This window comes from Phasianus colchicus, chromosome 5, assembly GCF_987193195.1.
Source record: "Phasianus colchicus chromosome 5, bPhaCol1.hap1.1, whole genome shotgun sequence".
Taxonomy (NCBI): Eukaryota; Metazoa; Chordata; class Aves; order Galliformes; family Phasianidae; genus Phasianus; species Phasianus colchicus.
In genome coordinates, this window is record NC_143440.1 from 7850128 (window position 1) to 7869422 (window position 19295).

At 58.2% G+C, this 19295-nt stretch overlaps 4 protein-coding genes across 9 annotated transcripts; 2 read left to right on the forward strand and 2 right to left on the reverse strand.

The window, feature by feature from the left end:
* The first annotated feature begins 341 nt into the window (after positions 1-341).
* On the forward strand, positions 342-6013 carry VWCE (von Willebrand factor C and EGF domains). Of its 4 annotated transcripts, none has more exons than XM_090140333.1 (20): positions 342-990; positions 1332-1426; positions 1495-1584; positions 1683-1811; positions 1894-2010; positions 2079-2195; positions 2416-2544; positions 2615-2895; positions 2979-3072; positions 3135-3217; positions 3388-3475; positions 3588-3673; positions 3747-3864; positions 4011-4096; positions 4411-4507; positions 4579-4661; positions 4738-4828; positions 5050-5132; positions 5212-5290; positions 5403-6013. In XM_090140333.1, the coding sequence occupies exons 1-20, from the start codon at positions 881-883 to the stop codon at positions 5756-5758; spliced, it is 2412 nt and encodes an 803-aa protein (XP_089996459.1). In that variant the 5' UTR covers positions 342-880; the 3' UTR covers positions 5759-6013. The 4 variants fall into 4 exon arrangements, with proteins under 4 accessions (XP_089996459.1, XP_089996461.1, XP_089996462.1 ...); XM_090140335.1 differs by having other exon boundaries at positions 3189-3217; XM_090140336.1 differs by having other exon boundaries at positions 2416-2439.
* Positions 6014-6194: 181 nt separating this feature from the next.
* On the reverse strand, positions 6195-8051 carry LOC116242962 (pepsin A-like). 2 transcript variants are annotated; one of them, XM_090142024.1, is made up of 8 exons: positions 8031-8051; positions 7815-7932; positions 7605-7723; positions 7335-7534; positions 7040-7156; positions 6821-6960; positions 6641-6726; positions 6195-6569 (listed from the first exon to the last, which is right to left on the reverse strand). In XM_090142024.1, the coding sequence occupies exons 1-8, from the start codon at positions 8034-8036 to the stop codon at positions 6417-6419; spliced, it is 939 nt and encodes a 312-aa protein (XP_089998150.1). In that variant the 5' UTR covers positions 8037-8051; the 3' UTR covers positions 6195-6416. The 2 variants fall into 2 exon arrangements, with proteins under 2 accessions (XP_089998150.1, XP_031469865.2); XM_031614005.2 differs by having other exon boundaries at positions 6641-6733; positions 6816-6960.
* A 940-nt stretch (positions 8052-8991) lies between these two features.
* On the reverse strand, positions 8992-15499 carry LOC116242881 (pepsin A). The gene is made up of 9 exons (XM_031613900.2): positions 11202-15499; positions 10883-11039; positions 10673-10790; positions 10435-10553; positions 10132-10331; positions 9892-10008; positions 9683-9821; positions 9478-9570; positions 8992-9219 (listed from the first exon to the last, which is right to left on the reverse strand). Exons 1-9 carry the CDS (start codon positions 11447-11449, stop codon positions 9070-9072), a joined length of 1341 nt encoding a protein of 446 aa, XP_031469760.1. The 5' UTR covers positions 11450-15499; the 3' UTR covers positions 8992-9069.
* Positions 15500-15547: 48 nt separating this feature from the next.
* On the forward strand, positions 15548-19213 carry VPS37C (VPS37C subunit of ESCRT-I). 2 transcript variants are annotated; one of them, XM_031613893.2, is made up of 5 exons: positions 15548-15780; positions 16081-16193; positions 16264-16435; positions 17046-17128; positions 17377-19213. In XM_031613893.2, exons 2-5 carry the CDS (start codon positions 16101-16103, stop codon positions 18094-18096), a joined length of 1068 nt encoding a protein of 355 aa, XP_031469753.2. In that variant the 5' UTR covers positions 15548-15780; positions 16081-16100; the 3' UTR covers positions 18097-19213. The 2 variants fall into 2 exon arrangements, with proteins under 2 accessions (XP_031469753.2, XP_089996465.1); XM_090140339.1 differs by lacking the exon at positions 15548-15780 and adding an exon at positions 15787-15905.
* The last annotated feature ends 82 nt before the right edge of the window (positions 19214-19295 follow it).

The window sequence follows — 19295 nt, forward strand, 5'->3', positions numbered from 1 at the left end:
GCCTTAGGTGTGGGAAGAATCCGATCCACCTGGATTGTTGTTTGGGATGGGAAAAGTAAATTGACCCTCCACAGGCAGGGAGGGTGCTTTGCTGGAGGGCTCAGAATCTGTGCTTAGCCTTTCTCCCTCCCTAAAAGCAAACCCGGGGTGGCAGGTGCCACGCTCTCAGCTTCTCTCCAGCCAGCATTTGGTGATGCCGTGGGGTCATGCTGCAGGGGAAGCCTGGGGCTGCAGGCAGAGGGTCACCCCATCGCTGTGCTGCAGGGAATGGCCTTTGCTCTGTGCCGTCAATCATTTACCTGCCCTTCACCTTTGCTTCAGCCCCCGGCCGGGCGCAGGGAGGTTCGGGCTGGAGGGGTTTCAGCTCCCACGGAGCCCCTCGCCGCGCCCTTCCCCACTGCACTTTGGCTCCTCTATCTGCTGCGTGCTCCTCTTTGGTGGGTCCCCGTGCAGGGCTGGGAAGGCAGCCCAGTGCCGCCAGGAGAAGGAGGAGGAGGGGTGGGGAGAGGCCAGCCCGGAGCTCTGCCAGATGTGGGAAAGGAGAAAGCAGGGGGGACGCTGAGCTCCGTTCTCCCCCCTCCGAAGAGTGGGGACCCCCTCCCTCGGGGAGGAGGAGGAGAAGGTCGGTGGCGTTGAGGCCGAGGTGCGGCGAGGGCGCAAGGCTCGACTCGAGCATCCCCACGCTCGTTCTCCCGCGCTGGGGCAGAGGAGGATCGGGGCCCCCCGGCGCGCCCCGCTCTGCCTCCCTCCACCCCCCGCATTGTTCCCGGCCCGGCGGGCGGGAGGAGGAGCAGGGCCAAGGGCCAGCATGCGGTAGGCGCCCCGTGCTGCAAGGCAGGCAGGAAGGCAGCGCTGGGAGCGTGCCGCCGGAACCGCTGGCATGTTGGTCGTGCTGCTCGTCCGGGCTGCCTGTGTGTCCCTGCTCCTCCCGGGCGGGCAGGGCAGGGTGTACTCCGGGAGGAAGAAGCCGGCCAGCTTTGCCGTGGAGAGGTAGCCTGCCCCCCTTTTCCTTATCCCTACCCCAGCTGCACCTGGGGATGGCGGCGTGCGGTGTCGTGCCCACGTGCGCCCCATCCACTACCGTGACCCTCGCGGGCTGCCTCTCCCCACGTCTCCATCCTGCCCAGAGATGCGTCTCCACCACCCCTCCGTCCCACCACATCCCGCAGTCATCCCGTACCCGTTGTACCCCGAGACCCCTTCCTCAGATCCGTGCCGCTGCATCGTCGGCACTCCAGCTTCCCTCACGTCCCCATCCCCGGTCCCCATCGCCTCCTCACGTCCGTGGGGCTCGGCTAAGGGTGACCTCCTCCTTCGCCGCCCGCTCCCAGGCGCCACGTGGGGCCCCACATCTGCTTCTCGGCTTTCGGCAGCGGATGTTGCCCCGGCTGGATGCTGGCTCCGGGCAGCGGGCAGTGCATCCTCCGTGAGTACGGGCGCCGGGGATGGCACCGGGTGGGAGTCCCCGCGCCCTCACGTTCCCGCGCCCCGCAGCGCTCTGCTCCTTTGGCTGCGGCAGCGGCTTCTGCATTGCGCCCAACCTCTGCTCGTGCCCCGATGGAGAGCGGGGCGTCACCTGCCCAGGTAGGGCCCCATCCCCTCCACGTGCCACGGAGCCGAGGGCGCACAGTTGGCTTCTGGGCTGCCCCCGGTGCCCCGCAGAGCCACTCTTTGCCTTCCAGAGCCGCTGGGGAGCTGCGGGGAGTACGGCTGCGACCTCTCCTGTAACCACGGTGGGTGCCAGGAGGTGGCCCGCGTCTGTCCCCTCGGCTTCTCCATGGTGGAGACGGACGCCGGCGTCCGCTGCAACGGTGAGCTGGGGGGAGCGCGGTGTGGCCGGACGGGGGCTCCCAGCGTTCCCCAGCCCCCAGCTCCGTCTCTTCTCGCCCGCAGACATCAACGAGTGCCTGAGCGCTGCCTGCGAGGGGCTGTGTGTCAACACCGAGGGCGGCTTCGTCTGCGAGTGTGGCCCCGGCATGCAGCTCGCTGCCAACCGCCACAGCTGCCAGGGTGCGCAGGGACAGGGGCTGGGGAGGGCCGCTCAGCTGGGGCGCTGAGCCTCAGCCTCTGCCTGGCAGATACTGACGAGTGCCTGGCCACGCCGTGCCAGCACCGCTGCAAGAACAGCATGGGCAGCTACCGCTGCTCCTGCCGTCCCGGCTACCACCTCCATGGGAACCAGCACACCTGCGTGGGTGAGTGCTGCATGCGGGCTTAGCAGCCCGTTGCCGCGGGCTGCATCACAACAGCTCCCCATGCACCTTCACCTCTCCCCGGCACCGTCACCCCTCCCCTATGTGCCGGCACCTCGACCCCTCCCCACGTGGTGGAAACCCGACCCTGCTATGCGCCCGTGCTCTGCTCAGTGCCACGGGTGACACCGCTGGGGACACCAATATGTTCCACATCCCCCAGATGTCAACGAGTGCCGGCAGCCAGGTGAGCGCCGTGCCTGCCAGCATGCCTGCCACAACACACTGGGCAGCTTCCTCTGCTCCTGCCGGCCTGGCTACCGGCTCAGCAGGGACAGGGTGTCCTGTGAAGGTAACCGCCTGTTCCTCCACGTGGGAACCCCCAAACTCCCCGTGCTGACACCTTTCCCCTTCCCTCCCAGGCTTCCCCAAGGCCATCCTGGCACCCTCGCCCATCCTGCAGTCTCTGCAGCACCCCCCCACGCACATCCTGCTCCCTCCTGGAGCTGGGGGACCCCTCCTGCTCCCCTCTCCTCACCTCCCTGCCGCGGCACCAGGCACATCCATTCCTCCCTCCCCTCACGATGCCATCAAGCCACCTCCCGGGACTCCCACATCAGCTCCTCTTTGCTGGCATCATGGGGCTCCCCAGGAGCCGGGCACTCGCTGGAACGAGCCAGGGTGCCAGAGCTGCAGCTGCCACGTGAGCACTCCTCGTACCTGCATCCACACATCCCCATATCCCCACATCCCCATGCTGTGCCTGAGCTGTGCCCACCCCAACAGGGAGGCCAAGTGCTGTGCGAGGCCATCACCTGCCTCATACCGTGCTCCCACCCTCTGCCTGCCCCAGCTGGGGGCTGCTGTCCCAGCTGCACAGGTGAGCCCTGGCCCCCCCATTCCCATGCCCCCCTACAGCCTGCTCTGACTCCTGGCTCGCAGGCTGCCTGAACAATGGGGTGGCCCACACTGAGGGAGAAGTCTTCACTCCATCAGATGGAAACTGCACCATCTGCATGTGCCTGGTGAGTGCTGTGCAGTGGGACAGGGCTGGGGACAGTCCTTCAGTCCTGTCCCGGATGCTCATGACATTGATGGGACACACTGGAAATATGGGATCCAAATGATGCACTGCCACGTGCCAGAGCTGACGTCCATTGCTCATCCCATGACCGCCCCACGTTCCTCTCTGCAGGCTGGCAATATCTCCTGCATCTCCCCTGAGTGCCCCCCAGGCTCCTGTCCCAGCGCCTCACCCCCCAACTGCTGCTCCTGCCAGCCAGGTGGGGTCCTACCAGAGGAGATCGAGTGGCTGCGGGTGGTTCTGCCACACGCATGGGGTCCTGGGGGGGCTCAGCTCCCCATCTCAGCCCTCGTTGCCTCCCTCCTGCCCAGCAAAATGTAGCTTCCGTGGCCAGACCTACGCGCACGGAGCCCGCTTCAGCTTGGATGGGGACGAGTGCACTACCTGTGTCTGCCGGGTGGGTCCGGGGCACTTCTTGTGGTCCCACGAGTGGCACAGAGCTGCTGGGTGATGCTCCCTTCTCCCCACAGAACGGAGAGGTGGAGTGCTCTTTTGCCCCATGCCCGGTGCTGGACTGTCCCCAGCACCAGCAGCAGCTGCATCCCGGGCAGTGCTGCTTCAGCTGCAAGGACCCCCCGCGCCCCTCGGGTGAGCTGGGGTGTGGGGTGCCAGTTGGGAGAAAGGGGATTGGGGATGCATTGCCACAGGGTTCAGGTGGTGTTTGTGTACCCACATGTGGCAGAGAGTGACAGGATGAGGTGCCCTCTCCCCAGCCATGTCCATGTCCCCACCAGGCTGCTTCGTGGATGACAATGGGGTAGAGTTTCCCATTGGACAGATTTGGTCTCCAGGTGATCCCTGTGAGTTATGCATCTGCCAGGTGAATGAGAATCTACTCTGTTTCACTCCTCCTACCTGTCCCCATCTCTGTCTTCATCCCCATCCCTTCCATGTCCCCATCCCCTGTCCTCATGCCTTGCCTTGCATCTCTGGGATTGGCTCAGGGAAGGATGGGGAGTTCCAAAGCAGGATCTCTCTCCAGCTGCCTCCTGCCTTAGCCATGCTTCAGCCTCTGCTCTTCTGCCATCCCCAGCTCCAAAGGCTTTCCACCCCCTCCATACTGTGTTTAAGCTCCCCGGCTTTGGGTTCAACCTGTATGACTTCAAGGTCTGTGTCACTTGTTCCCCCTCGCAGGCTGATGGCTCGGTGAGCTGCAAGCGGACAGACTGCGTAGAGACATGCCCTTACCCCATCCACATCCCGGGGCAGTGCTGCCCCGACTGCTCAGCAGGTGATGGGGCAGCAGGGGACAGGGTGACAACCCGGGACTCCAGGCACTGCAACCCCACTCTCAACCCATAGGATGCACCTACATGGGGCGGATCTTCTACAACAATGAGACCTTCCCGTCGCTCCTGGACCCCTGCCTCAGCTGCATCTGCCTGGTGAGGCGTGTGGACTTTGGGTGTGGGCATTTGGGTACCCCTGACCCACTAATGCCCAGCCCTCACCTCTCCCCAGCTGGGCTCAGTGGCCTGCTCACCCGTGGACTGCGCCATCTTCTGTACCTATCCCTTCCACCCCGAGGGCGAGTGCTGCCCTGTCTGTAAAGGTGAAATCCAGGGGCATGGGGACTTGGGGACAGGGGGACATGGGGACACAGGGACACGAGGACAGAAAGACGTGGGGACACGAGAACACAGGGACGTGAGTACACGGGGGTGTGGGGATGCAGGGACATAGGGGACATGGTGACAAGGGGACATAGGGATGTGAGGACATGGGGACACAGGGATGTGTCCCCCACCCCTGCTCTGAGCACTGTCCCCCTAGACTGCAACTATGAGGGCAGGAAAGTGGTGAATGGGCAAAGCTTCAGTCCTGAGGGCCGGCCCTGCATCCGCTGTACGTGCCAGGTGAGCTCATGCCTCCTTCTTTCCTCACACTCCTCATCCCCCTCATCCTCCTCATCACCCTCTTCCTGCTGTGCCACAGCTTGGGGAGGTGAGCTGCGAGGAGAGGCCGTGTCCCCAGTCCTGCACTGAGCCCACTGCCTGCTGCCTCCGTTGCCAAGGTAGCACCTCTATATGTGGGTGCCCCAACCTGGCTTTTGTCCCCAGTGTGGGATGCAGGAATTTTGGGGGGGGGGCGGGTGAAGCTAAATGTGGGCATCTCTCTCTCTACAGCAGACGGCCAGCTGCAGAGCAGCGACACATCCCCATTTCTGTCCCCATCCCCAACCCCACAGCCATCATCCCCATCCTCATCCCCATCCTCATCTCCATCCCCATCTCCATCCCCATCCTTGTCCCAATCACCATCCCACAAAGGCACACCCCAGTCCCCCCGCCACCGCCTGGCCCAGGTCCTGCTCCACCCCAACCCCCTCAGCCCCTCTCTGGGGGGGGAGCCCCCTCCCAACACCCCGAGCCCCCCATTGGGCTGCCCTGGTAAGGCCACAGGATCCCCAGCCCTCAGCAGCAGCCCCAGCTCAAGGCAGGACGCTCAGGAACAGCCTGGGGACGTGGACATGGACACATAGAATCACCCACACCTGGAGGAGGAGGAGGAGGAGGAGGAGGAGGAGGAGGAGGAAGGCTGCTGGATTAGCGGGCCTGGCCGGCCAGGCACAGCTGAAGATGGGGCACTGAGGTGCGCAGTTGGATGCGCTGAGCAACCAGAGGTGGTGACACATCCTTGAGCAGTGGGCACGGGGACCCCCGGCCCTTCACCATTCCATGGTGCCAGAGGCTGTAGGGCTGTGGTGCCAGTGCTCTTCCACCCCCCAATAAAGTTACCCCAGTATTTACGCTCCAGGCTCCTCCTTGTAGCCACCCAGCCCAGCCCCACTTGGTTTTGGGGTCATGAGAACTGTGCAGCTCTTAGGGATCTTATCGCTCTCTACAGCTAACTCCCTCAAAGGAGGTAATTAGCAAAAGGACGAGAGATGATAGCCTCAAGTTGTGCCAGCGGAGAATCAGGCTGGATATTAGGAAAAAAATTCCTATCAAAGAGTGGTGCTGCATTGGCACAGGGGGTGGTGGAGTCACCATCCCTGGAGGCGTTTGAGAACCACGGAGATGTGGCACTGAGGGACGCGGTCAGTGGGCATGGTGGGGATGGGTCAACAATTCAACTGGATGGTCTTAAAGGTCTTTTCCAACCTTCATGGTTCTGCGATTCTGTGACTGTGGTGTGCCTCAGGCGGCCGGCGCCAGCCCCACCATGCTGTTGGCTCTGTCGAAGACGCTGTAGTAGCGACGCAGGAAGATGTTGCCAAGGATCCAGAGCTCATCGGTGGTCACGGGCAGGGCATATGCTTCAAAGCCACTTATGCAGGAGCCATCCTCCATCTGGAGGGGATGGGGGATGTGGTGAGTGGTGGACAGCCCGTGGGTACGGTGTGCTGGGGCTTGGGGCTCACCTGGAGGATGTAGGACTGGGCTGGCAGCGGGAATGGCGTGCCACCGATGACAAAGACGATGTCGGGCAGAATGGAGCTGCATCTCACTGTGTGCTGCCAGGGAAGGACAGCCTGGCTTCAGCCCCCGTAGGAAGCCACCACTGTCCTGTCCCTGCCTTCATCCCCATGTGTTTACCAGACCACTGGGGCTGCGTATGGCTCCCATCTTATGGTGGATGTGGCGCACGCTGAGACCAGGACCTGCCAGCATCGAGGTGCCGCTGTCCAGGATGGCCTGGCAGCCATGGATGCAAGCGATGGGGAGGCCATGCATGGTGATTCTGGAGGCAAGGCACGTCCCTTAGGCAGGCTGTCATCCTGGTGACAAGTCCCCCTACCCATGCCACGTCCCAGCACTACCTGTCCACCTTGATTTGCCAGTAGGCTTGGGCAGTCAGCGGGATCCAGCTCAGGTTCCCAGTGAAGTGGGAACTGTCGATGCCACCAAAGAGCACAAAGCTGCCATTCCGCTCATCACTGTGAAGGAAGGCAGAAGTGGGGTGCCCAGGGGGTGCCAGTGCCCTTCTGGAGCAGAATTCTGCTCCCAGGTGGGAGCTGTGCATGCCTTAGGGTCACCCCAACGTGAAGCTTTCACCATCGGTAATGCTTTAGCCCCAAGTGTGTCGGAGTTTGCCTACGTGCTGCTGGTACTTACGGGGTGAGGTAGATGGAGAAGAGGTCCTGAGCCACCAGGCCTTGGCTCATCATGTTGTCAAACAGCGGAGTAGCACCGGAGGAGGCAATTTTGGGGAAGCCCAGCCCCAGGAAGCCATCAAAGGGCACGTGGACGAGGAAGGAGCCAGGCTCCCACTGGCTCAGCCCAACCATCTGGTTCTGCACCTGGATGCTCCCAACCTGACGGGGAAAGCAGGGAGGCTTAAGGTGCACCACATCTCCCCCGACCCTGTGCCCCCTGGATGCTCACCGTGACGGTGTCGTAGGCCAGCACGCCAACCATGCTGCCAGTACCGTACCAGGTGGCCACACTGGTGGTTGTGCTGCGGTAGGTGGAGGAACGAGCCGGGTCGAAGCGTTGGTGGTTGGCTGCCGCAGGAGAAGGGAGGGAGTGGAGAGAGCTGAGCAGGGCAGGGGGGCTGCAACCCCCCCTAGCGTCCCGATGCTCAGCGATACTCACCACAAGCCGGGCTGGAACAGTACACGGAGGGCACCCACAGGTTGGCTGAGCCGGTGTCAAAGATGACAGAGAACTGCTGTGCTGGCGTGCCGATGGAGATGGTGCCCACGTAGCTCAGCTGCCAACGCAGGGCGTGTTGGAGGCTTCCACTGCCCCCTGCCCAACCCCACAGAATCCCCCAGTCACTGGGGATCCTGCCAAGCCCCTCACACTCACATCCATGTAGTTTTCCAAGAGCTCCGTGGTGGTGGTGCGGCGATGTTTGACTGCTGGGGAGAGGGCTTGCTGCAGCAGGAGCTCCCCCAGCACCCCGCTGTCCTTCAGCACTCTCTGCTTTGTCTTCCTCTGCTGCAAGATGACCCTGTGAGAGGGACTGCAGTTGAGCACGGCGACAACCACAGGTCTTGGATCCCACCATGACCACCAGTGTTCCCTACTTTGTCATCATGGCGTGGGTGGCTACTGCCAGCCCCATCAGCCACAGCCACCTCATGGCACAGGGATGCAGTACTGCACTGTGGGGTGCCTGCCCTTAAATCACAGCACACAGAGGCACTCCCAGATGAGGCATGCCGGCACCCCGATAAGCCAGCACTTTCATCCCACTTGGGGACACTTACTGGCCACCTTGGCACTGGGCCCCTGGCACCTATCAGCTTCCTGCTGTCATGCCACTGCCCTTCTGGCACTTACAGGCTGCCTGCTGCCTTGCTTGGAGATGTGGGGTGTTTGCACAGCTGGGTGAACCACAGGGAGCTGGGGGATGCAGTGGCATGCAGGTGGCAGCAAGCAGCATCAACAGCACCACCCTTAAATGAATCCCATCCCTGGGATGAATCTTCTGATTGTCTCTTCTGTGCACAGGAGATATGTGTGGCTTGCTGGAGGCTGGGGATGAGCCGACTGGGAGCTGCCAGGGGCTCAGTGCTGGTGCTGCCAACAGAAGCCAGCGAAGCCATGTGCCAGGAACAAACACAGCTTAGGTAAGCCGTGCCAGCATGGCGATGGTTTTGTCCCAGACCTTGGATACTTGTGGCCAGCAAGCATCATGGTGGAGGGAAACAAAGGGCCCCACCAGCAGGAGGAGCTCAGCCTGACATCATCAGTACCATGGAGATGCTGCAACCTAACCTGACCCTTCCCAGAGAAACTCAACACATGAATGCATTTCCAAGGCTTTATTGTTCTCAGTGACAGCAGCAGTGGGGGACTGAAAGAAAAAGTGGGGTCTGGCCCAGCCAGGGGCTGAAAGGGCTCAGGACAGGGGGGAGAGCCCCACCTTGTTGTTGCCCCTGTCGAAGATCACATAGTACTCGCGGATGAAGACATCACCGAGGATCCATTGCTCACCCAACTCAGTGGGGGTGCCCATGTTTTCGATGCCAAGGCTGCAGGACCCGTCCTCCTGTGGGCAAGGATGGAGACCATCACCAACTGCCCAGGACACCCAGAAGAGTCCATCCCCACCCCTACCTCCATTTCCATCCCATCTCCATCCTCATTTTCATCTCCATCCCATTTCCATCCCCATTTCCATCCCCATCCCCATCCCCATCCCCATGCCCATCCCCATTCCCATCCCCATCCATCTCCATTCCCATCCCCATCCATCTCCATCCCATCCCCATCCCTATCCCCATCACCACCCCCATGGGGTGCTCACGTTCAGCACGTAGGCACTGGGTGGCAGGGTGAAGGCATGGCCGTTGATATGGAAGGTGATATCAGGCAGTTTGCTGATGTCATCGCAGCTGATCTGTTGGGAAGATGGGGTCAGTGGCCCTTCTGGAACCATGTGTCCCGTGGCAGGACCTTGGCCTTTAGGGAGGATCCTGAGTCCTGTGGGTCCCCAGGACCTCCCGCCTCACCTCGCCATCAGAGCTGACACCCAGGTCACGGATGACACGATTGTAGGCACCCTGGGGCATGACTAGCAGTGAGGTGCCAGTATCCACGATGGCCTGGCAGGTGAAGAAGCAGGCGACGTACTTGTCGCCAACGGTGACCCTGCATGGAGCCCAGAGGTGAGATATGGGATGTCACCACCCTCACCCTGTCCCATCACTGTCAACAATACCTGTCCATGGTGATCTGCCAGTAGGTTTCAGCAGAGAGTGGGACCCAGTAGATGCCTTTGGTGGTGTAATTTGGGTCGATGCCACCAAAGAGGACAAAGCTGCCTGATTCCCCATCCCTGTAGGAGAGCAGCCATTAGGTACAGTGGTCCCATGGCCCAGGATCCCCACAGCACTGAGGGGACGTGATGCTGAAGCCTCCAAGGGAGCCTCAAGGAGAGAACTTTCTCTGTGGGACCTACTTGCTCAGGTAGACAGAGAAGAGGTCCTGGGCCACCAGGTGCTGGCTCATCATGTTGTCGAAGACAGGGGTGGCCCCAGAGGAGGAGATGCTGGGGAAGGCCAGGCCCAGAATGCCATCGAAGTTGCAGTAGTAGAAGAACGAGCCAGGCTCAGTCTCAGACAGCCCAAAGATCTGATTTTTGACATCGATGCTCGAGACCTGGTAGGAGAGATGGGGAGAGCAGGATGGTTGGGTTGGGGCATGTGGCATCCCCATGTCCCCATGTCCCATGACACAAGCAGCTGGATCGCTGCTGCCTTACGGCCACAGTGTCATAGCCCAGGATGCCACTCATGCTGCCGGTGCCGTAGGCGATGTAGACGGTTTCGTTGGTGCTCACGTAGGTGGAGGACTTGGAGGGGTTGAAGAGTTTGTGGTTGCCTGCAGGTATGAGAGAGGGATGGTCACAGCCCATCTCACCCTTGGGCACCGAAGGCAAGGTGACAACACGTAGCAAAAGGGGACACCATCCACCAGCCCTCAAGGACAGGGATACTCACTGCAGGCCAAGCTTTTGCAATACACAGAGGGCACCCACAGGTTGGAGGAGCCAGTGTCGAAGATGACAGTGAAGTCCTGCTGCGGGGTGCCGATGGAGATGGTGCCATAGTACGAAGCCTGTGGAAGGAGGTTAGGGATAAGGATAGGAAGGTGATGAGAGAGTTGGTAAGGGGCTGGTAGCCCTTGGGTTGTGGCTGCCCCCTGCTCACATCCATGTAGTTCGTCATGGGCTCATAGGATTCAGTGGCAGTAAGGACAGGGTTGTATTTGGAGGCTGGGTTGTAGGGATGCTTCTTCAGGAAATCCTCCAGCAAGCCATGCTCCTTCAGCTGCTTCCGCAGGGACTTCCCCTTCTGCAGCGGGATCCTGAGGTGTGGGAGAGATCAGGGTCAGGGCAGGGATGGGGATCAGGGCATGGAAGTTTTGGGGACACCCATCCTGTGCCTTGGCTGTGGCTATGGCTGGGCACTGTGAGCTGTCCCCTGTCTCTGATGAGCCCCATCACATACCCACCACCACACTGCTCACCTGTGGATGCCGCATTGGGCCAGGGCCACCAAGCTGAGGAGCAGGAGCAGCTTCATCGTGGTTCTTTGTGGCAAGTTGCCGATACCAAGTGAAGTGCCGAATGTGCTGAGTGCCCCAGTTGAGCTCCTTATATACAGCCCCATGGTTGTTTGGCCAGCAGCCCCGATAAGAAAGGCAAACGGCCAGGTGGGAGTTATCGCAATGTCCGCAGAGGACACCACGGGAATGTCAAGGTGATGGCTTGCCATCTCCTCCACTGGGGCATGGGATGCTTAGGGAAGGCTCAGGCTTTGGGAGAAACACATCCCAGCATCCTACAGTGCCATGGGGAAGCCCTGGTAGATGTTGGTCTGATTGTGGACATGGAGGATGAGACTGGGACCAATTAGGGGATGAAAGTGGGACCCAATGGGGATGCTGCTGGCCAGGACAACACAAAGGTCACCCACATTTGGTTGCATCAGAGGTGCTCAGCTCCAGTTCGGGCATTGTGGTGCCATGCGCTTGAGCCAGCACGGTCACCTTGTCCTGTGCACAGAGCACTGGAGGGAAACAGAGAGAGTCTGCAGCACTGAGCACCAGCCTCAGCCCCACATCTTGCAAGGAGAGACGGGAAGATGGATGCTAACTTCACCAGGGAGAGGAAGGGAGAGCAGCCTAGTAGGGTCTAGGTCTAGCAGGTGATGATAAGGGCAGAATGGCTGAAATGCCCGATGTCCACTAGGCAGGGGACAACAGCATGCCCACATGGCAGCCTTCCTGCTGGGAAAAGAAGTTTTGGGCAAATAGTCCATTTTCACATTTTGGCCCAATGAGGCTTTTTCACACTCGTGATCAGGACTGGTGTTGTGAAACTATGGTATTCTGTTACTTGGCCACTTTCATGGTCACCTATTTTAGCAAGAAAAGCTCCAGAGCAGCAATAAGTGGGCTCAAAGATGAAAAGTAGTTCTGTGAGCAGGTTTTCCTGTATCAAAAAAAATATACATTCCGCATGTGTGTTCTGATAGATGTGCCTCCGGGTAAGAAGGCCACTTCTCAATGCCCTAAATCATAGAGACACAAAATGGTTAGTTGGATGGGACCTTAAAGCTCATCCAGTTTCAACCCCCCTGCCGAGGGTAGAGTTGCTCATCATGAGACAGGCCCTCTGACAGCACCTGTAAACAAGATGAACCAGGAGCGAACCCATGGGAGGACCCCCTGAGCCACCTTGGTCATCAGAGAGTGGTGAGGCCCTGGCACAGAATGCCCGTGGAAACTGTGGATGCCCCATTCCTGGAGGTGCACAACACCAGGCTGGATGGGGTCCTGGGCATCTTGATCTGGTGAGGGGCAACCAGCCCATGGCAGGGAATAGGGCTGGGAGGGCTTTAAGGTCTCTTCCAACTCAGCCATCATATTTTTCTATGATCAACAAGGGCAGGCAGGTGGCTCCAGGAGTTGAGCAGCTCTGAGATTGGCCAGAAGCAGATTTTCCTCTTTCTAAGGGCTGCTGCTGAGACTTCTCCCAAATGAACAGGCCTGCAGACATCAACAGCCACACTCACATCCACAATGTCCCCCAGGGGCAGGTGAAGGTCGAAGAAGGGCTCAGAGCCTGAAGGCAACTCATTGGCAAGGAGCAGGACCAGACTGGTGGCCAGTACAGGGGGGTGAGGCCCTGGGGCTGCTGCCTGTTTGCTCATACGTCAAGCTTCTGCATGTGCCTGATAAGAAATGCAGGTTTTTTCCACTGAGAGGCCTAAAGGAAGTTTTCAGAAAACTATTTATTTCCAAGGGCTAATGATTTCATAATCTTCTCCCGATGGGAAGCAGGCTATGAAGGGGGAGGACAGAGTGTTTCTGGTCTTTTTAATGAACTGTGGAGACAAGGAGGAAATGGAGCATGGGGACCTCACTTCACAGTCCAAGACCAAGAACTAGGCAATGTCAGGGAGATGTGGCTGCTCTGGATATGCCTTTTGGCAGCTACTGTATTCAAGCCAGGAAAGACACAATCAAGAAATCTGCACATCCTAAGGTGTCATCATGGGAAACCAGGGTAAAAGATGCCTTACTTTTGGACACACAAGAAGGTTAAGTGACTAGGATTTGAGTGGCAAATAGCTCTGTCTGGATCCCTGTGTGGCTTTGTCAGCAACAACAAAGACAAGGTGGGAATCAGTTGCACCAGACCATCCCTGGTGGCCAGGTGCACAAAAAGTCTGAATGGAAATGGTACAAGATTGGGCACCAACACTGCCTGAACTACCATATGGCTCATCCCAAGGACCAAATCATGTGGTGAGGAACTTTGCTGATGAAGCTCCAGAAAAGCCCTGTCAAACAGACCTGGTGCTAGGCAGAACTATCCTTGCTCTGTTGAGGAAAAGATATCCATTCCTAGAGCTCTACTTGTGCCAGCTCAAAAGCCTCTGCCTGAAAAAATCACTTTCCTGAGATATAGTTTATCCCGGTAACAGCAGATCAAGGAAGCAAACTTGTCTTCCTCTCCCTGTTCCATCTTTCCTGACCCTTCTGTTAGGGCAGACTGAGTGGACAGGAGTCTGGTTTAATGCTCCTGAGGTGTCAAATTCCTAGAACTTGATGTAGAAAGGTTTGATTAATATCAGTAAACAAAGAGATGTTGGCTCCTTACTGGGCAGGACCTCTGGATGGTGAGGCCAGCTCTTCCCATCTGCTGTGGGAGACCCAGCCAGTGACCGAGGCCACCTGCAGTATCGGTCTGTGGCTGAACCACATGGTTTGTGAAGCCCTTGGGTTACATGAGAGCAGGTACAGGAAGGGAGCTGGCTAGGCTGCAGCTCCCTTGTGAACCACATCTGTGACGTGGTGCTGAGAAAGCTGAGTGACTGTTAGGCTCAGAGGGACATTAAACCAAAACCACAAGTGAACGTGGCCAGAAAAAAAACCAAAGGTGATATGTGAGACAGAATCAGAGCTGCTGAGCTGAATTCTGCACAAGACTTTTTAACCCCACACTGATTTTGTGTTGTTTTGCTCCAGCTTTGTACTGCCAGCTCTGACTTCAGTGTCCAATTAGCTGTGAACAACATCAGATCCACTCATCAAGTCTCCCCTCAATGGTATCATTCACATAAAATATTGCTTATCCCGTACTCAGCCCTTACAGTTTGACAAATGGTGAACTGGATGTGCTCCAGCCCTTCCACGTCCCTGGAGGCTGTTCCTCACACTATCGATCCTCCTTGAAAATATCAATCTCCCTTTGGAATATCATGTCCCTTTCTTGCAATAACATTGGGTTCTGCTGAGGTTATCATCCCTGCTATGCACCGACTGGACCACTGGGTACTGAACCAGATCTGTATGACTCATGTTTGTCATACAGAAGCCAACGGGGCCTCACGTGGCACACAGGAACCAGAGGTGCCTTTCCGGAGCCATGTGCTTGGATGGCAGCACCTCTGAAATACTGCCATGACCTTGCTGTGGTTCCCTTTGCGTTCCACGCTTCCTCATGACTGTCTGCACAGATGAGCTAAAAGATGAGACATTCAGGTCAGTTATGAGGAGGAAATTCTGTACTCAGAAAGTGATGAGGCCCTGTCGGGGGGGGAGCTGTGGATTCCCTATCCCTGGAGGTGCTCATAGCCAGGCTGGATGGGGCTCTGGGCAGCCTGATCAGGTGGCAACCAGCCCACAAGGGACTGGGGCTGGGGAGGCTTTGAGGCCCCTTCCAACCCAACCATTCTGTGGTTCTGTGATCTTAGAGGACCCTTCCAACCCAGCCATTCTGTGGTTCTGTGATCCTTAAGGACCCTCCCAACCCAATAATTCTGTAGTTCTGTTATCCTAGAGGCCCCTTCCAACCCAACCATTCCGTGGTTCTGTGATCCTTAAGGACCCTCCCAACCCAATAATTCTGTGGTTCTGTTATCTTAGAGGTCCGTTCCATCCCAACAATTCTGTGGTCCTACGGATCCATGAAATGTGGACAGCAGGTGTGTTTGCCTCGCTGCTCACGTTGGTGTGCTTTATGCAAGGCAGGCCATTCACAAGGACCTGCTTTTCTTTCACTTCTTGCAGGGCTCTCCAGGCTCACAGCCAGCAGCACTCTGAGTCACCTGAGCCAGCAGCCCTTGGAACACTGCGAGCAGCAGCTGCTGCTCAGCGTGAGGTGCTTCACACAACACAAAGGAGCTCCCTGCATGGAACCCCTGCACTGTGGCCGCGAGAAGCCAGGCCCCGCTTCAGTTACAGCCACAAACCCAGCCCACGCTGAGTCCAGGCCACAAGATGGCGGCGGCGTCACGCACCCCTCGCCGCTAGGGGGCGCCACACACCCCCAGCGCGCGGTGGCCGCGCTCACTTCCGGTGAGGCGCCGGAAGTCGGTGGCGGCGCAGTCCGGAGGCCCGAAGCCGGGCGGAGCGCGGTGGGCTTTACGCCCGCCGGTGTTTGCGGCCTTTCGGTGCTGTCGTGGGCATCGTCGCGTCGGTGGAGGGGCTCCGCGCTGAGTCCTGAGCGGGGACGAAGCTGGGGAGAAGCGGGCCGAAGGGAGGCGAGGCTTGACAGGAGCGCCTGGTGCAAGCAAGCGGGCCTTCCGGGTGCTGTGTGAGTAAGAACTGAAGCTGTGTCTGTGTCCTTAATCGGATCATCGCCTGATTGCAGTGGGCTTGGCTTGACTTTGGGAAGGTTCAGGCTGGATGTGAGGGAAGATTTCTTCTCGGGAAGGAGCGGTGAGGCACAGGCTGCTCGGGGGGCGTAGTGGAGTCACCGTTCCTAGGTGTGCTCAGGAACCACGGAGATGTGGCACTGAGGGACGTGGCCCGGTGGGCGTGGGTTGGGCTGGATGGTCTTAGTGGTGTTTTTTTCCAGCCTTACTGCCTTTCTGAATTCCTTTCCCTGTTCTAGGAGTCCGTGGCTGTCTGAGCATGGACACCCTGAAGAACCGTACTGTGGAGGAGCTGCAGGCACTGCAGGAGGATGCTGCGGAGATCGAGCGCTTGGCCCTGGAGTCCAGGGAGGTAAGCAGTGAGGCAGGCAGGTGAGGGCTGGCTGCATGACACTGTGCTGACCGTGGGCTCTGCTCCTCAGGTGCAGGAGCTGCAGCTGGAGAGAGAGATGGCACTCGCTGCCAATCGCAGCCTTGCTGAGCAGAACCTGAAGTTCCAGGTCCCTCTGGAGACAGGGCGTTCTGAGCTCTCCAGCAAGTATGAGGAGCTGCAAAACCTCGCTGAACACTGTAAGGAGCAGAAGGCAAAGCTGGGTGAGTGACTTCAGTCTCACTTCCTTTCATATAATTGCAGAACCACACAATGGTTGGGTTGAAAGGGACCTCAAAGCCCCCCAGCCCTAACTCCTGCTGTGGGCTGGTTGTCGCCCAGCAGATCGGGCTGCCCAGGGCCCCATCCAGCCTGGCCTTGGACATCTGCAAGGATGGGACACACACAGCTTCCTTGAGAAGCTGTGCCAGGGCCTCACTGTCCTCTGAGTGAGGAATATCATCCTCACAGCTAACCTAAATTTCTTCTTTTTTAGTTTTAAACCCTTCTCCCTTCATTCTGTCACTCTCTGCCTGTGTAAAAGATCTTTCTCCTCTGTTTATAAGCTGCCTTAAAGTACCAATCAGGTGTGGCAGTGGTTAAGACTATTTCCTCTTCAGACTTTTTCCTTACACCAACATTTTCCAAGGCGGGAAGGCACTGTTGGAAAAGCACATGGGGCACAGAAATGAGGACAGTGAGCTCATCCTGCTTTAGGTTTTTCTTGTGTCTCAGTGCAAAGCTGTGGAATAGGTGACAAACTGTGTTAGACAAGTCAGTGTGCTAACAGTGTGCCCTGTTCTGTGTTTATTTCTCTGCTGCTCTTTTCCCCAGAGAAATTTTCAGCTGCAATGCATCCTCAAATGTTGCTGGATCTCCTGCAGGTGGAAAGCCAAAAAATTGAAGAGGAGTCTGAGGTGAGCTTAAGGTTTGAAACAATTAGCAGTTCAAGTGATTAGTTCTAAGAGATCTGCAGTTACTCTCCCAAACCTAATCCCTTAAATCAAGGATTATCTTTTTGTAGCTTGACATTGTTGCTCCAAAAAAGATTGGATTATTCTTTCTTTGCTTCTGTGTGGTGCGGTGGTCCTCTGGGGGAGACGTCAATCCCAAAGTGGATTTGGGGAGGCAGCACTGAGGGATGTTGTACTGTCTTCTCTTCCAGAAAATGGCTGAGAAGTTCCTGGAGGGTGAGGTGGTCCTGGAGACCTTCCTTGAGCAGTTCTTGGTGATGAGGAAGTTGTCTCACTTGCGCCGGGTCAGGGTGGAAAAGCTGCAAGAGGTGCTGCGGAAGTCACGAGCACCACAGGAGCCTGTCAGGGACGCACAGCAGCAGCAGCCTCCTTGTGCACCCGTGGACCCACCGCAGCCTCTGCCCGTCCCATCAGGAGCTCCTTCCTTTCCACTGCCCTACAGCCCGGCCCCAGCCATGCCGCTCGGCCCCACAGCACATGGAGCTCTCCCACCTGCTCCTTTTGCAGGTGCCCCACTCACCACAGGACACAATGCTGCTTCTCAGCCCAGCACCCAGCCTGCCCTTCCCTACCAGCCTCCTCCGGGTGCCACATACCCACCCTTGCAGGCTGCTGACTCCACACCAGGCTTCCCCAAGCCTCCCCCAGGCGCCTCATTTGCACCAGCCTATTCCTGGTCTCCATCCAGGGGCCCACCGCATGTCCCCTCCTTTCCCTCCACTCCGCCATCCAGACCTGGCTACCCACCCTACGCACCCCCTGGGGCTGGGAGGCCACAGTGTCCCTACCCCACACAGCCTCCCCTCCCCAGTTTCCCGATCCCCCCTCAGCCTCCCTATCCACCAGGGCCACCCTATGGGTACCACCCCCCACCTGGGAACCCCCCGCGCCCTGCTTGGCCTGGCAACTAAACCAGACAGTGTCCTCTGCTGCTCCCTCCTCTTTGTGGACTGAGGAAGAGGAGTGAGCCCAGAGCGTGGCTCTTCAGCCCCTCCACACCAGAGCGTTGCATAGGACGCAGTAGCAGCCACATGTCTGTAGGATCATTGTGAAGTGGTTGCTGGTGGGCTGAAGAGGCTGCTTCCCAACAGGTTCATCCAGGCTCTGCTGTAGCACCCAGGCAGCCAGCTGTGTGTTATACATGGGGTGTGCACTGATAAGGCCTGCTGGGAGCCTGACCGCTCTGTGTGCAAGTGAGCAATCCTCTGGGTCTGCCTGTCATTTATAACACGTGTAGGAATTCCCAGCTTCTTCATAGATATCCCAAAGCTACAGTGGGAATCACAGTATTTCAGCCACAAAATGTTTGCTGTCTGCAAGGGGCCCTCCTGAAATAGGAGGTGGGAATAACTGGGCTCGCAGGTGTGTTGTAGCTCAGAGGTGCTGCCAGCATGCCCTAAAGCAGAAGCGCATCCCAGTGCTGCCTCTTTCAGGTGACAGAACCCATCTCCACGCTGCCCAGGAGCCTCCACATCCCACACAGGCTCTCACTGAAGGCATGAAGGCTCCAGGCACAGGATGTGGGTGCTTTTACACTACTAGGGGTTCACGCTGCTCTAGGGGGTGTGCCCAGGTTGATGTTGCACACTCAGCTGCTCCTGTGGTGCCCAGGGGTGGATTTGGGATTCCCCTTCTCAGGAAACACGAGGTGATGGGGAGCCAGGGCTGCTCGCAGAAATGGCATTTGCATTGCTCAGCACTTTTTCCTACCAATACCGCTTCTATGTCTGTAAGTTATTTATAAGGGGAGATTACTAATGGACTAGAACAAGAGGAATGCTTTAGGGGGTCGATGGAAGCAGTCCCGCATGGTGGTTAATTACAGTAATAAAATGGTGAATCGTACATGGAGTCCCAGCAGTGGTACCTTCAGAAATGACAGAGCTCTATTGATCTTTCCGTGCCATCTTGGCAGCCTCGCACTGACTTCCTCTCCATTTTATCAGCACAACCTTTTACCCTCCTGCAGTACTGTCTTCTAGCGCATCCTTCCTGCTCTCCAGCTCTTTCTCCCCCAAGGGGCCCATTGCTGCCTCTGCACCATTTCTTGCTCATCCCTTGTGCTGGTGGTGCCTTTTGGTTGGCCATCCGAGAAGTGGCGCGGTAGCGG

Coding starts and splice junctions, on each gene's coding strand:
- VWCE (XM_090140333.1), top strand. CDS start 881: ATGTTGGTCGTGCTGCTCGTCCGGGCTGCCTGTGTGTCCCTGCTCCTC. Junction 2,011..2,078: donor CAACCGCCACAGCTGCCAGG/GTGCGCAGGGAC, acceptor TCTGCCTGGCAG/ATACTGACGAGTGCCTGGCC. Junction 4,508..4,578: donor CTGCCCCGACTGCTCAGCAG/GTGATGGGGCAG, acceptor CTCAACCCATAG/GATGCACCTACATGGGGCGG.
- LOC116242962 (XM_031614005.2), bottom strand. Junction 6,961..7,039: donor TGGCAAATCAAGGTGGACAG/GTAGTGCTGGGA, acceptor CCTTGCCTCCAG/AATCACCATGCATGGCCTCC. Junction 6,570..6,640: donor CCCAGTCCTACATCCTCCAG/GTGAGCCCCAAG, acceptor CATCCCCTCCAG/ATGGAGGATGGCTCCTGCAT.
- LOC116242881 (XM_031613900.2), bottom strand. CDS start 11,449: ATGGCAAGCCATCACCTTGACATTCCCGTGGTGTCCTCTGCGGACATT. Junction 11,040..11,201: donor GCCCAATGCGGCATCCACAG/GTGAGCAGTGTG, acceptor CCCACACCTCAG/GATCCCGCTGCAGAAGGGGA. Junction 10,554..10,672: donor TTGCAAAAGCTTGGCCTGCA/GTGAGTATCCCT, acceptor TCATACCTGCAG/GCAACCACAAACTCTTCAAC.
- VPS37C (XM_031613893.2), top strand. CDS start 16,101: ATGGACACCCTGAAGAACCGTACTGTGGAGGAGCTGCAGGCACTGCAG. Junction 16,436..17,045: donor GGAGCAGAAGGCAAAGCTGG/GTGAGTGACTTC, acceptor TCTTTTCCCCAG/AGAAATTTTCAGCTGCAATG. Junction 17,129..17,376: donor AAATTGAAGAGGAGTCTGAG/GTGAGCTTAAGG, acceptor CTTCTCTTCCAG/AAAATGGCTGAGAAGTTCCT.